The 13438-nt window shown below is 34.8% G+C and overlaps 1 protein-coding gene across 1 annotated transcript in view; it reads left to right on the top strand.

Moving 5' to 3' along the window:
- GPC5 (glypican 5) overlaps positions 1-13438 on the top strand; it is a 643456-nt gene that overhangs the window by 77722 nt on the left and 552296 nt on the right. The window contains exon 3 of the mRNA XM_010006360.1: positions 10485-11179. Coding sequence (XP_010004662.1) covers positions 10485-11179 — 695 coding nt within the window. The remainder of the gene's footprint in view (positions 1-10484; positions 11180-13438) is intronic.

The following is a 13438-nucleotide window of genomic DNA, read 5'->3' as shown; positions in this document are numbered from 1 at the left end:
CAGTGGGAACATATTTAGCAATCTTAACTGACTACATGGGAACCTTACAATTAACTGTAATGTGTTTTTACCTTTTTTCATGGTAAAAGCTGTTCTGTTAAAAAAGCTTCTGTTGCAGGCCTGAATAATGCACAAAGTCCTGTAAGAGTGTTAGTTGGGAGCAAGCAGAATATAAGGAAGTGGAGCTTGGAAGTGGAGCTAAAGGCAAATCTCGCATAGGAGACACCCTTCTGAAGGGAACATAAGGCCCCAGTATTCTGACTGGACCCACTTCTTACAGAATACTGCTGCCTCAGTGGGGACCAGGTTAAAGATGTTGAGAGAAAGCTCTCTTCCCTGGTACAGTCCTCAGATTGTTATCTATTATTGATTTTTCAGATGGGCAGCAATGAAGTCCTCCACTTGGGTCACAACAACCCCACGCAATGCTACAGGCTTGAGGAAGAGTGACTGGAAGATGCTAGGCAGAGAAGGAGCTGGGAGTGTTGGTCAGTAGCAGCTGAGTATGAGCCAGCCAGGTGGCCAAGAATGCCAACAGCATCCTGACTTGTATCAGCAGTAGTGTGGCCAGCAGGACTAGGAAAGTGATTGTGTCCCTGTACTTGGCACTGGTGAGGCTGCACCTTGAGTACCGTGTTCGGTTCTGGGCCCCTCACTACGAGAAGGACATTGAGGTTCTGGAGCATGTCCAAAAAAGCCTTATAAGGAGCAGCTAAGGGAACTGGGGTTGTTTAGCCTGGAGAAAAGGAGGCTGAAGCCAGACCCTACTGCTCTGCACAACTACCTGAAAGGAGTTTGTAGTGAGGCAGGCATAGGTCTCTTCTCACATGTTACAAGTGATAGGACAAGAGGAAATGGCCTTGAATTGTGCCAGGGGGGGTTTAGATTGGATATTAGGAAAAAATTCTTCCCCAAAAGAGTTGTGAAGCATGGACACAGATAGGCCAAGGAAGTGGTAGAATTGTCATCCCTGGAGGCATTTAAGAGACATGTAGATGTGATGCTTAGAAACATAGTTTGGTGGTGTACTTGGCAGTGATAGGTTAACCACTTATCATAAAGGTCTTTTCCAGCCAAAACAGTTCTATGATTCTAAGTGCCAAAGCTACTAACAACAGTGGATAATTTAATATGTATTGTTTAGTTCTTAGTTTATAGAGAATGGGTTATGAATTGGAGTATAAATTAATTGTATTAAAATCAGGAGTCATACTAGGTAAGAAAGGGTCACAGTTGAGTGGACTATTCCAATCCATATGGGTATTTGATCCGAAGATGTTGTCATTGAAAACAGGTACACGGAATATTCTGTGCAAGTGTCTTAGAAAAGTCCTTCTACAAATAATTTATCTATTTGAAATATCTTCTGAATTACACGTAAATTTGGTAAGTGTATATATTAAGACTGTGTATTTTCCTAACCAGTTTGGAGAACTGGATTTTGTTGCAGTCAGGTGCTATTTTCTTTTGCAATTGGGAAAGTGTATTTGTCTGCCTGATGATACACCTACTGAGATATTCTATCTTGTCAAGTTAGAAATGGCACATTTATTAACACATCTGAGACTTGAAAGTGCATACTTAAAATTCATTCATTTTTTCAATATTCTACAAACTAGGTACCAAAATATATGGCATATCCAAAATACTTTTGCATTACCAACATTAAGCAGAATTTTGCCCATGTCGCTAATCACTAATATTGATTAGATCACTAATGACTAACATACCAGAGCTATGCAGAGGGACATACAGTTTTTGTTCTTGATATCCAATAATTATAGAGTAAAACAGAACTGACTTCAGCATAATACAGAGCCAGTAATAAACTTAATTGTTCCTGAGTCTTCTGTGGAAAACATGAAGAGAAAGATGATAAATGCATCTAATCCCTCTTAAAATTTGTCAGAGGCTTCTAGAAAGCCATGAGATGTAGTCATACGTTATGTAAACAAACTCCTCAGGTTTCTTTGACTGACTGGTATGATGATTTTTTATGTGGAATTCCTCAAAATATCAGATGCAGGAATTCACCAAAGCTCAACCAACACTTAGAAGAAAGCTGTCAGATTAAATACTCAGTGATACATTATTAATATATTTATTCATTTGATGTGCAAGAAGTGTTGCTCTGTAGCGTTGCATCTGCTAGAACCAGATTATCATTTCACTTAAACTTGTATAAATAAAATACCAGCTCGCTGAAGTTGAATTAATATTGCCAGCATAAATCTGGGATAATTGGGAAAATAAATAAACAGTTCAGGTTCTAGACTTTTAAATATAAGACAAAAGTTTCGTTTGATATCAGTCATCATCATAGCTTTAATGGAAATCCTCCTGAGGTGATTCTTTCTCTTCATATGTAATTCCTCTGTGATTCTCTGATAATTACTTTTTATAAAGATAGCATGTGAAATCATGATGCTCAGGCAATCCTCTGGAAACCAAATGTATACTTTATTCAATATATACTTGATTTAAATCTAAGAAAAACATGTTCCCAGCTGTACAGAAGGAAAGAAGATTTATCTAAACATATTAGAAGTTTGTAATTTATCTCCCATTAAGAACACTTTGTAGAAGCCTGATCATCTCAGCTCTTTATTTGTATAAATTGTGATACAGTATTACCTTTGATGACACTTTCTCATAATACTATTTCCTTACAAAAATCTGAAGAATTCACCCTGGCTAAATGTAGATCAAGTAATTCGTTCTAACATCCTTTTATTGTCAAGGAAAAGGAACAAGCACTTCCAGAGAGCAGTTCACATCAACCAAAAGTAATCAGAGAAGTCATCTGAAGTCAGAGAGATGAATCATGCCTTAAAAGAGCTGGTTTATTTCTCACCTGAGTTTTAGGGAGTTTCAGTTAACTAGCTCACATACATACATTTGAAGTTATGTGAAATGAATTTTAACCTTCTAATCAATTAATATTCTGGCCCTCCTAACTTAACATCATCCTACTATAAATTTCATATTCCCCCTTTCAAAAAATACCCTTTTCATACATCTGAAATTACTTGCCTTCCTTATTTATTACGGCAAATGTGTAAAAATGCATATCATAAATCACTATCAATTTAATGTCCTTTTGCAAACCATGCACACCATTTTATGTCAAAAGATTTTCAGAACACTTAATTATACGATACTAGTTTTAAAGCTGTGATCTCCTTTAGTGTTCTGCTTCCAACTCTGAGTTTATATTATTCCAAGATAGTAAGTAATATATTAAGAATTTAGAAATCTTTCCACCTATTTCCTGAGAAATACACAGAACAATGCAAAATTGGAGTGAAGGTAAGCAGAACCCAAGAAGAAAAAAAGGTTTTGGTTGAGCTCTTTTTATTGCTAGTTATTATTTCTCCTGGCAACACACAAACTAATCTGCTCTTGGTGCTTCCAAAATGCCAAGATGAATGGTCCCATAGTTATCAGAATTAAAAAGATAATAAGAAATTGGGGAAAAAAATGCAACAAAACAGTTTTGGGAGAAAACTGTAATTACTGATTATAAGTAGATAAAAGAAACCCCTTGAACCAGGACAACGTGGTTATTATTCATTGTTCATTCATTCTTATGACAGGCATTCAATATTAAAATATCATCTATGAACGTATTATTAAATACTTTACATTCCAATTATAATGTAGGGGTATGTTAAATAGCAGATTCTAAGGCAAGATATTTTAAAATCAACAGGAGTAAGTTTCACTGAAAAGTTTAAAAAATAATTTTCTGAACTATTGGACATGATTTGCATTAAGTTATAAAAAGTAATGAGAACTGGAAAAAAAGGTATTTTTATTCTGATATTTTATAAAAAACAAGTACAAGATTTGGAGATCACAGTGTCAGTTCAGCTGAACATGAGTTCTGTTGTAGTGTTCGGCCTGTTCTTGAATGTATAAATAGGAAGATGGAGAAGGAAAAGACAAACCCATGAATTTGTTGATTCAGAAAGCAAATTCCACATGGCAAAACAGTCGGTATCAGGACTGTTAAGAAAAGTTGTGTATTACATGAGTGATGACATTAAGTGGACTATAAAATAAGAATGAGAAGCACAATAATCAATTAAGATCAGTGAAAAGATGTAGCACAATTGAGTGCAATCAATCTCACCTGGCTTTGGGGTGTGTTTCTCTAGATTCTTCAGCATATTATATTTTGAAATAAAAGTTAAATGATCTTTTACATCAGTTAAATTAGGAATGAATTTCTTTTGAGTCCTCACAGCTTCATTATAGGCAAGAAGGAGAGCACGCCTTACATACAGCTCTGAGACAATTTGCTGTTTCTCTGGTTAATATTTTAACAGCCTTTCAAAGTGCAACAGTTATTTTTAGTGTAATTGCAGTGGTACTAGTGCTTATAGCCCAGATTATCTATGATTGCTAATTCCTATTAATATTCCAACTAAAACTGTCAGACACCAACTTGCTAATGTCAATGATTTTCTCTGATGCTGTGCTCCTGCCTTCTGGGTATTGCTCAGATGAATCATCAATTCCAAGCTCTCCACCAGGAAGAGTATGGTGCTGCTGACAGAGGTTTATTTCACAATGGTCTTGGGCCCTCTCAGGCTTTACTTTTTTTTTTTTTTTTTTCAATCCTGTATTTGCCAAGGGTGTACACTCTGACCTTAGGCTTAGTTACACCATGATTACTTCATTTTTTTTTTTCAATCGTCTATGTAATATTTTTAAAGTTAAACATTTTCACAAACCAAAAAAAAAAACTCCACAAAGCAAAAACAATAAAAAAAACTAATTAAATTTACAATCTTACTAAACCTTACTCAAAATCACAGGATATGCAAGAAAATCCTGACATCTGAGTATCTTGAGTAATTTCCCATTGAACACAGGAAAACTTCTGCCATGGTCAACTGATTCTAGTTCAAGTTTCCTAAATATATTTTTTTTTTCAGAGAGAAATAAGATGAATTCAAGACCAAACAAGACCTGACAAATTCTGAAGTTTGTTATGAGTAGTTATGGCTATAAAGCCTGAGGTGTATCACTAATATAAAGCAACATAAAGTCAGTTAGGTTACAGGTTTTATCTGTTCTACCTGTTTTCTTACTGACTTCAATGGTGAGTCTGTAATCTGTGAAAAGGATTAATTTGAAATATGTGTTAATGAGGAGCATTTTTAGTGAGTCTCAGATATCTTCTACTGGTGCTTATCCTTTTGATCTTCCTCCCATATAATTTTCACAGGCAATGCCCTAATGAGTTAATTCCTTATAATTCATGGAGATGTCTTGAAGACTTTATTCTTCCAGCTCATTTTTCGGATATGATAAATGATTAGGGGATTTTGCAGGATATCTGGCACTGTGCATTGCTTTGTAGTTAGGAATAATTACACTGAATTTCCCACCTATGCATATTTTCCTGTTTAATATATTTTAAACAAAGATATTATGTATGTAATACTGGGTGGATTAATTTTTTTGGCATTATGATTCTTTTCCATAATTTTTGAATGACTTTTGTTTGCTAGGCTGTAAGCTGTACCTGAGATATTCCCCTTGACTCCAACCAAGCAATGAATGCAAGATACACTTGTTGGACTATAAATCTTTAGTAGAAATAGTCTGATGCTTCTGGATTTTTTGCACTGCACGTATACAGAAGGGAAACATAGGAGATCACTGAACATTAAGGGCAACTGGCAACAGGCTAATGGTTTCCCACAGGATTCTTGAAGTCATGATAAATTCATAATATTATTAGGTTTTTCAGCTTTTACTTGGGTTTAGTTATCTGGATTCCTCTATATTATGGCTTGACACTTAAGGTAATGTAGGCTCAGCAGATTTGGACTGTGAAAGGCATTCTTGCTAAATACTATGTCTCTAGTTCAAGGATTGATTTTAGCTTGTGTGGTTATAATTTGTTGTGTTCTGTATGTTACCATAAGTCTGAATAAATTTATAATATGTAAGGTAGGCTGGTGAATTACTACTGAATTCTAAGTCTTCACAACTTTTTTGCCCACTACTAACACTGGATTTTTTAATTTATTAGAGTGTTAAGTACTATAGGTATTTCAAACGGTAACACTCAGAATTTAGACCACATGTTTTCTCATGTGACAGCTTGTATAGAACATGTATTTGTGTGAAGAAAAGGTAACTTAAGAAAATGCAGCTGCTTTTATAACAGTGTGATTCCATATAAATTTAAATTAATTTTTTAAGGTACCTTTAGCAGAAAGACACTTTACCAAGACTATTAAGGATGAGAATTGCAGGGTTGGTTTTAAGTCAAACCAAAATTCTGTCTCATTCTCTGCAGTATTTCCATTAAATTTGATTAATGTCCAGAAAAAAAAATAATGAAAAAAAAGTAATTTTTTTTGTGTTTGTGAGTTCTTGTAGTAAATAAGGCGTGTATATGCATTGTGTTGTCTTTTAAAGCCAGTAATCCACTGGACTGATTACTGCCTTGTGATATCTTTATAATATAAAACTACCTGTGGCTCTCAGGAGCAGAAAGGTTAAAAAAAGTGAATGAAAGTTTGAGGATCTTTTAAAGCAATGACCTGATAGTTATTCTACATCACTTTATAATCACTTTGTTAAATACACTATTATAAAAAAGGAATCTATATATGTACTGATATAAGAAACCAACTGAACAAATGCAATACATATAACAAACAAGTGCTTATCTACATTTTTTTCCTAGCCATGTTTTTTGTTTTTAGCAAAACCAGGAAGAGAGATACTACTGCTCTTCTGAAAAAGGAAAGGGCTAATAAATTGACTACCCAAAGTTTTGACTTAGGAGTGTACAGATAATAATTTTAAGTGCAGTCAAAGAAGAATGAAGTTGACATGTTACCCACGGTAAATGCTAGACATTATTCACTGTAGTGCTGCAGAAGGTATCTGTAGGATATTGTATAGCAGTTACTACAAATATATCATAAAGGATGGAGGCAAGAATCACTGAACCTGCAAATCAAAAATCATTTAGTACTAATAAAAAGAGCTTGTCTGGTTCATTTTTGTGATATTTAAAACGTTTTTAAATGTATTTGATTTATACTGATTTAAAACTCACCACTTCTGTTATGTGGCTGGATAATTAAGACTGATTATGTTAGTCTGGGCCCATAAGCCTAAATGACATAAGAGCTATGATACTCTTACAGTATTGAGCCAGTATAATGTGATTGGTCATTGAGTTTCTGAAAATAGTGTAAATTACACAGATTGCCATCATAAGGTGTTTACAGGAGCTGTTCAATATTTAAAGTAAGCATAGGTCTGCTTTGCTGTTATTCTTCACGTTGTCTGAGAGCAAAACAAATCTTTGGCATAGTTTTCTTGATTATAAAGTTGGAAACATACCAATAGAATAAACGTGATTAACAAATCTTGTAAGAATTCCTAAAATGACAGCATAACGTAGAATCATAAACAAAAGTGGCTGGTGCTATCATATGCCGTTTAGAGACGCAAAAATAGCCAATAAATCAAGAAGCTGATTATTGTACTCATTCATCTGTGGGTTGCTGAGGCACTAGCAATGTAGTTAAATCTTAAAGGTTTGTTATTGTTTAGACCACATTGTAAATTCTATTGATTAGCCATGTGCAGCATGGTTTATTATTTTGTCTAATATTTGTGCTCTTTGTAATAGGATTCTGCAGCCATGGATCATAACAGACATTTTATATCATATACTTTATGATTTTCATCTCAGAAATAGTAATAATAAAAAATTGAAATGGATCATAAAAAAACATGTAATTCTAAAGAGATTTTTATAACATAATCATTTTACTAACATTACCTACTTGAACAAATTTCATCTGAATCCTTTGTAAAATTTGTGTAAAAGACTGAATCTAAAGTTACAAAAATAGCCAGTTTCTTAGCGGGCTTTCATATTCTTCACATGTTATTATTTAAAAACATCTAAACCAAGAACCAATTTGATTTAAATTTTTGTCCTTGTTGTTTTGCCTGATCCAAGCTTTTATATGAAGAGTTCTCGAGTCAGTGATAACTGGGTATCTAGAATTTAGTTTAATTGTCTAGGCACAGCCATCTAGTATCATTTTAAATAAAAATGTGGATGTGACATAGGACCTAAAGGATACCCATGCCCTTCTGGACAGGCACATAAGCAGCATCTACCATTGAAAATGCCATTAAACATTCTTAAGCGTCTAAATAAAGCCTCCATAGTAGGATTGTACTTTTTTTGCATTCCTTGTTCCTTCCAATAAAAATGAGATGTAACATACAGTAGGATATTTAGGGCTGTAATTTTGCTGTGCGTGTATATGTGCCTCCATGTGGGCTGTCTCTAAACTGAGCCTTTGCAGCTGGTAGAGATCTCATCCTCAGTTCAGTTGCCTGAAAGTAGGCAACTTGGCCAATCTAATATGCCCTGTCTGATCTGTTCCATTCATCTGCTGCTCCAGAAGGACATGGGTCTCCTATACACGTGTGCACACCTGCAAACAGAGTGTGGTGCAGGTTTCTCGGGTATTATCTGGCATGAGGTGCTGAGGTTGAAAAAAGTCACAGAGCTGGAAGTGGTGCAGGCAGCTGTGATTTACAGTTACACAGCAGACACTTCTACATGTCAACTCGGGATAAAATGAAGAGGCTTTGCTGTATTGAAGAGGTGTCCACTGGGGGGAGCCTAACTCTGTGCAGGGTCCTGACTTCACGAGTTTGACTTTTTAAACAAATCAAACCTTTTGCCAAATCACTGTGATATTCGGCAAATATGAATTATTATATCACAAGGCATCCACATATGTATGTGCCATTGTAATGGAAAAAGAATAAGACAAATAGGATGAAATACCCTTCTATGTGGTCAGTCAATACTGTTTTCGTTACTTAGGTGAATGTTAGAGGAATGGAAAAAAGACAGCAAAGCTGTATTAAGCATGCTGTGAAATATGAAACTAAGAGTTAATATAAAATAGGTAATAGCAGAAGAATAGAGGTAATGACTAATTTGTCAGCATGTATCTCATTTTTATTGGAGGAAACAATGCTAGAAAATATAAGCAGATTAGATTTGTATGACTTCTCTATGATCTTTTCACAAAGTGCGTGATTTCAAACTCACTGAAGTCCATGAGAATAATTTCACTAACCTGAACAAACTTTTTATCAGGATAGAATATTTTTATTCTTATGCATAGATATGTATTAAAGATGTGATAGCCAGTCTTGGTTATATTAAAATTATTCTGAGGTTTTTCCAATTTCTTTCAGTCAGTGACTTAACAACAGATGTTGGATTGCTTCAGTAATTGCCTGGTACAGTTTGACACTATTTGATTCTGATTATTTTTAACACCACTGTTTGGGAAGTATTAACTGCTTTCCCTCAATTAATTTCTATAGAACCTTATTTAAAAGAAATGTGAAAAAAATAAACACATTAGAACTTGAAAAGTTTGAATGAATAAAATAAAGTTACTGAGTCATAGCCATTCAGTGGATAAAATGGGTTAACACTTACAATACATATTTCTATGTATTATTCTCAACTCCCAAGGTAAGTTTTCTTTTGATCTGCATATTGCTTCTTTGCTTTCCCTGAAGTGCAAGCTTCTCAGGTAAATCTAGGAAATTCATCAATGTGATCACTTTTTGTGGTTTGAAAACCAGCATTTTTCCTCATTTGCAAATCACCGATCACGTCAGGAGACACTACTTCTCCACCATACTTTAACTGTTTTATTAAAAGCTACTCAGTGTACTTATGGATTGTCCACAACACATGAAACAAAATGTAAGTTTATCCATTCAGGCTTTACTGGTTATGCAGATCTTGAGGCTTAGAGAGGGTGTGTGCATCACAGTGCCTGAGGAGAGAAATTCTGCACGTTCCAGCACTTTGCCTGACCACAGCAATTGCGAGATCAAACAGCATTGTTTAAAAGCATGTTCTCATGTGTGTTAGGTACATCTCCTTCCTTTGGAAGACAAGACAACAAAACTGCTTGATCTTTTAAAAGTTAAATTTTAATGGAAGATTTGTTTAATTTTTTTAATGTCACTTTTGCTCATCTTGAAGTGAAGTGAATGAGAGCATTTAACTCTCTGTGACAACTTACAGAATGAGAGGTGAAATGAGAGCTAATGTATGTATATATTTAGACTAATACAGTAGGGCATTGTTGTTTTTTGTAACTTAATAACTCAGCTTATTATCAATTTCCTTTTATATTTTTTAGACTGTATTTAATATATCCTGACAAGAAAAGACATGGATTATTAATTGTGTTGTAATGTGACTTGTAATGTGTTTGCCCACATACAAAAGACAGTTGTCTTAGTTTTGAGAAGTTTCTCTTCATGTATCCTCATGCAAAAATACATCTGGGATAGATGTAAGATGTCCTGATGTAATTGTTTTATCACTCTAATATCCTGGGGTTTTAAACCTTAAAAATAATGAATTTTTAAATTTATTACAGAAACCTTTGAAATGCTTATCAGACTGGCTGAGAATCACACAAGCACACTCTTCTGCAATGCGTATAGGAACATGGCTGCTGAGGCTACTACACGTGTCCAGGAGTTTTTCACAGATGTTGGACTCTTCATATTTGGCACAGATATTAGCACAGAGGAGTTTGTCAACAGATTTTTTGACACCCTGTTCCCAGTAGTCTACAACTACGTGATTAACCCTGGTCTGACTGACATTTCACTGGAGTATGCAGAGTGCCTCCAAATGGTGAGAGGAGACATCAAGCCATTTGGTAACGTTCCCAAAAAGGCCTTAAGACAGATGGCAAGATCACTGTTACCCAGCCGAACTTTCTTGCAGGCTCTGAATTTGGGGATTGAAGTGATCAATACAACAGATCATCTGCATTTCTCTAAAGACTGCAGCAGAGCTTTACTGAGGATGCAGTACTGCCCCCATTGCCAAGGGCTGACTTTAAGTAAGCCCTGTATGGGCTACTGCCTCAACGTCATCCGAGGCTGCTTAGCTAACGTGGCAGAAGTTGATCTTCATTGGCGGGGATATATTCAGTCCCTGGAGGAGCTCTCGAGTGCCATGAGTGGGACACATGACATTGAGCACATGCTACTAAACTTTCATTCACTTGTTAATGATGCTTTAGTACAGGCTAGTATCAACGGGCCAGAATTATCAGAGCAGGTAAGAAGCTGTTTTTGTCCATGCTCGGTGCAAACATGATGCTAAGAAAAGTAACAGTAACCAAGATCAGTTTTATTCAACAATGCATTTTTCCAGCACTGCTAGTTGTTTGGTTTTTTTTTGATCATGCACACAACTTGCTACTTTCCCATAATCTATTCACACCTTTAATATCAAGTGTGATTCAACATTTTGGCAGCATTTACAGTAAAGGCTTTTCAAAATCACAAGATCTCATGTGTGGAATTTTCTTTTCCCATTTCCCACAGCTTTTATTTTACTGAGTGAATTTTGTTGCAGAATCCAATGGAAATTCTATTCCTTCACTCTTTATTTAGAAGTTAACATTTTCAGTTGATGCACTAAATAGCTTTAGGTTCAACTTCACAACTGAGTGAAGTTCTGCTGAACAAAGCTGAACAATGGAATGTGTCATTAACTTTTGAAGCTTAAAATATTAGCAAGAGGAAAGTAAAATATCTGGTGAAAAGATGAATTCCATAAATATTATCTAAAAACAGAATAATAGCCTCACACTTGTGGAAATGAGAGTATTGAATCTCAGTAGTAATACTTGCTTTCAGGAGTAATACTTGCTTGCAGATTGGAAACTTGTTAAACCGCATACTGAGAATACTTTCTAGGAGCACATAAACATGGGAAAATTGTTTAACCCTTTCATTGTCATCTTATATGCACGTAATGATAAATTTAAACAGTCTTGCTTTTAGATACCAGTGGCCTGTCTTAAAGAACCTATAACTTCACACATATTCTTTTCATAATTTTATTGATTTCAGAGTAGCACAATTCATTTGTAACATGGACGAAGTCCTTCCTTACATATACTTAAGAGAAGAAGCAAGTTATGTGAGAGCTATGGTGGGCTGTGAATGCATGAAGTGAAGAATTTTAGGATACTGGTAGGAAAAATACACATTATGTAGTTACACAATAGAAAGCTGGTATATCTGCAAATTTATGAAGGTCACACCAGTAGCAAGGTTTGAATTCTTCCTATATTTTATTGAATCCACAACACATTTTTTAATTATATTTTTCTCCATATTCGTACATCCAGACTGATGGTGACATGTTTTGTGCTTAATACTGGATTGGATATCTTGGTCTAGAGAAGTGCCTTTAGTTTTACTGTATAAACAGGTCTAAAAAGGGTGTCTGGCTGTCACTGTGGTATGGCATCAGCTAAGGTGCAGTAATATTTGTAGGACTAGCACAGTCCATCTCTTTATGTGGAGCTGAAGCAATGTCTTCTGCTAAGCAGCTGATATGACCTCTGACAATAAACAAACTTGACCTAAAATAATAAACAGAGGATTCTTCATTTCTTACTAAAACCCACAGTCTATTAAAATCACTTTCCAACCTTAAAAACTAAGTATTTTATTTTTCAATCAATCACGATCTGTATGTTATAATTGACCAGTCCTTTCTGTCTTTGAGGTATAATGTAGTAAAATAAGACTGCTGCAGAGATCCCTTAAAAGATGGTGATCCAGTCAATCAGTTCTGATTTGCTGAGTATGTCTTGAGTATATTTCATTTTTGCCCCTATATTAGGTAACAAGACCAAATTCTGACATGTAATAAATACAGTCTTTTCACCTTTAAGAGGCAGAGGACATGAATTCTGTTGAAATTGGCTCATTAATATTTATTTAGTTTATCTTCAGACTGACTCATGAGCTGTTTAGAATTTTGATAAGCAATTAATGCATCAGTAATTCTAACAGAAACAGAAAATATTATAAGCCAGCAAGTAATGGCTTGGTTAAGGTCATGCTAGTCTCTGCAGTTTTAAAAGTTAATTTCATCACAGTAAGTACTTTTACAAGTTTTAATGAAGCAGACAGAGAAAAAAAAAATCTTTAAATGTTTGGAAGTATGATGTATAATTTTAATATATAGATATACATGTCAATTTACATGTATATTTAACATGCACATGTTAATATGAGAATCCACAGAGTATCTTGCTTAGTGATACATGTATTTGTACAGTTCTTTATTCATGTGTATTTTTGTGTTAATAATATATATGTAAAAGGTTTGAGTTGTTTGGTTTTTTTTTTTTAAGAAGAAGTTTCATGGATATCTATTTTTAAATCTAATGAATGTTCGTACTTCAAGATCTCTGTGGTGTGGAAAATGCTTATATAACATGGCTTAATTTTGCAAAACTCTTTTTTTCCAGTAATTTACAACTTACTGCCTCTTCTGTTTGGGACAGCAGAGCAG

This window comes from Chaetura pelagica, unplaced genomic scaffold, assembly GCF_000747805.2.
Source record: "Chaetura pelagica isolate M959 unplaced genomic scaffold, ChaPel_1.0 scaffold29, whole genome shotgun sequence".
Lineage (NCBI taxonomy): Eukaryota > Metazoa > Chordata > Aves > Apodiformes > Apodidae > Chaetura > Chaetura pelagica.
Note: the sequence above shows the minus strand (reverse complement) of the source record. Positions and strands in the feature narration are given on the sequence as shown.